Here is a 1,417-nt window from a genome sequence, read left to right on the forward strand (position 1 = left end):
GTGGCAGCTCGTGGCGTGCAGCCTGAGGAGACCCGGCTGCCGCTGGAGGACCCGCAGGCCGAGCTGCGGAGGGGGGCGGGGCAGCCGTGCCCGGCGAGGGCGGCCATGTGTGGCCAGCGTGACGCTGGGGCCCCGTGTTTTCAGACCCTGCAGTACCTGCAGCAGAACGCCAAGGAGAGAGCAGAGCTTGCGGCCAGCGCTGCGGCCAGCAGCACCGCCAGCTTTGGCGCCCCTGCCTCAGCCTCCAAGATCTCCATGCAGGAGCTGGAGGAGCTGAGGAAGCAGCTGGGGAACGTAGCCACGGGCCCCACGTGGCAGCAGGTGAGCAGGTGGCCATGGTGTAGGCCTGTGGAGACTTGCCTGGGGGCACCGGCTCTGGGATGGGGTCCTGGGCCCCGGGCAAGAGGTTCTGGTCTGCCCTGGGGGTGGGGGGTGCCTGCTGCCCGCTGTGCTGCGGGCTCGGCCAGCACGGACCCGGCTCTGTCTCCCTCGGGGACGTGGGCAGCTGGTTTGAGGTGATGCTCTATCTCCCTTTCTTACTGCTCCTCTGTCTCTGGCCCTGGTCGTCTCCCCCCATCTTGTTTCTGGGCCTTCGAGCCCCTCAGAACCACACCCTGAGGTCTGAGCCGCAGGCCCGTGCGGGTTGGGCACGTGCTGTGTCCAGCACCTTGTGGCTCCTCACAGCTCTGCCCCCCCAGTACCCTCCCCCGCAGTGCTTCTGGAAGTGGGGCGCCCTCGGGGACCACTGCTCCCTGTCTGTGCCAGCGGGGCCATGTCTCCCTGCTTCAGCCCAGGGGGCTCAGGTGCGAACACCCCTTCTCTGGCCAAGCTCTCACTGGGCACTTTGCACAGCTGGCACCTCAGGTCCACACCGAGGACCAGGGGAAGCCATGAGGGTGCGCTGAGGGGTCCGGGGGCCTGTGTGCTGGAGGGGCTCCTGCTTCACCTCGGGCCCCGCCACCTTGGCCCCGGCCCCCTCACCGTGATGGGCTCTGACGTGTGTTTGGCTTCCACATGCATTTGTTCTCCCACGTGCTTAGGGATGTGTCTTTTCATATGGTAGGTGTGTTAACTTTAAGTGTTTGTATTAAAGGTGTGTGTTTTCTTTCTGTCTTTAAAAACCTCCCCACCAGTCTCTGGAACTCACGAGAAAGATGCTTCGAGACAAGCAGAACAAAAAAAACTCGGGGCAGCGCCTCCCAGTCTTCCCGGCCTGGGTGTACGAGAGGCCCACGCTGCTTGGGGACTTCCTGACTGGCTCAGGCACGAGCACAGATGCAGCTGTGCCCATCGGTAGGTGACGCACAGCTTCGGACAGTGGGGCCTCATTGGGACAGGGAAGCTGATGTCCTTGGAGATGATGGGTGGATGGCGTCATACTGCCCCCAGGCCCTCTGCTGCCCTCGGCCATGTGGCC

The 1,417-nt window shown here is 64.4% G+C and overlaps 1 protein-coding gene across 1 annotated transcript in view; it reads left to right on the forward strand.

Moving 5' to 3' along the window:
- Positions 1–1,411, forward strand: part of LOC104989033 (gamma-tubulin complex component 2-like) — a 5,090-nt gene extending 3,679 nt beyond the window's left edge. The window contains exons 2-3 of the mRNA XM_010840562.1: positions 22–321; positions 1,134–1,411. Coding sequence (XP_010838864.1) covers positions 22–321; positions 1,134–1,301 — 468 coding nt within the window. The 3' untranslated portion in view covers positions 1,302–1,411. The remainder of the gene's footprint in view (positions 1–21; positions 322–1,133) is intronic.
- Positions 1,412–1,417: the final 6 nt, after the last annotated feature.

This window comes from Bison bison, unplaced genomic scaffold, assembly GCF_000754665.1.
Source record: "Bison bison bison isolate TAMUID 2011002044 unplaced genomic scaffold, Bison_UMD1.0 scf7180017846706, whole genome shotgun sequence".
Taxonomy (NCBI): domain Eukaryota; kingdom Metazoa; phylum Chordata; class Mammalia; order Artiodactyla; family Bovidae; genus Bison; species Bison bison.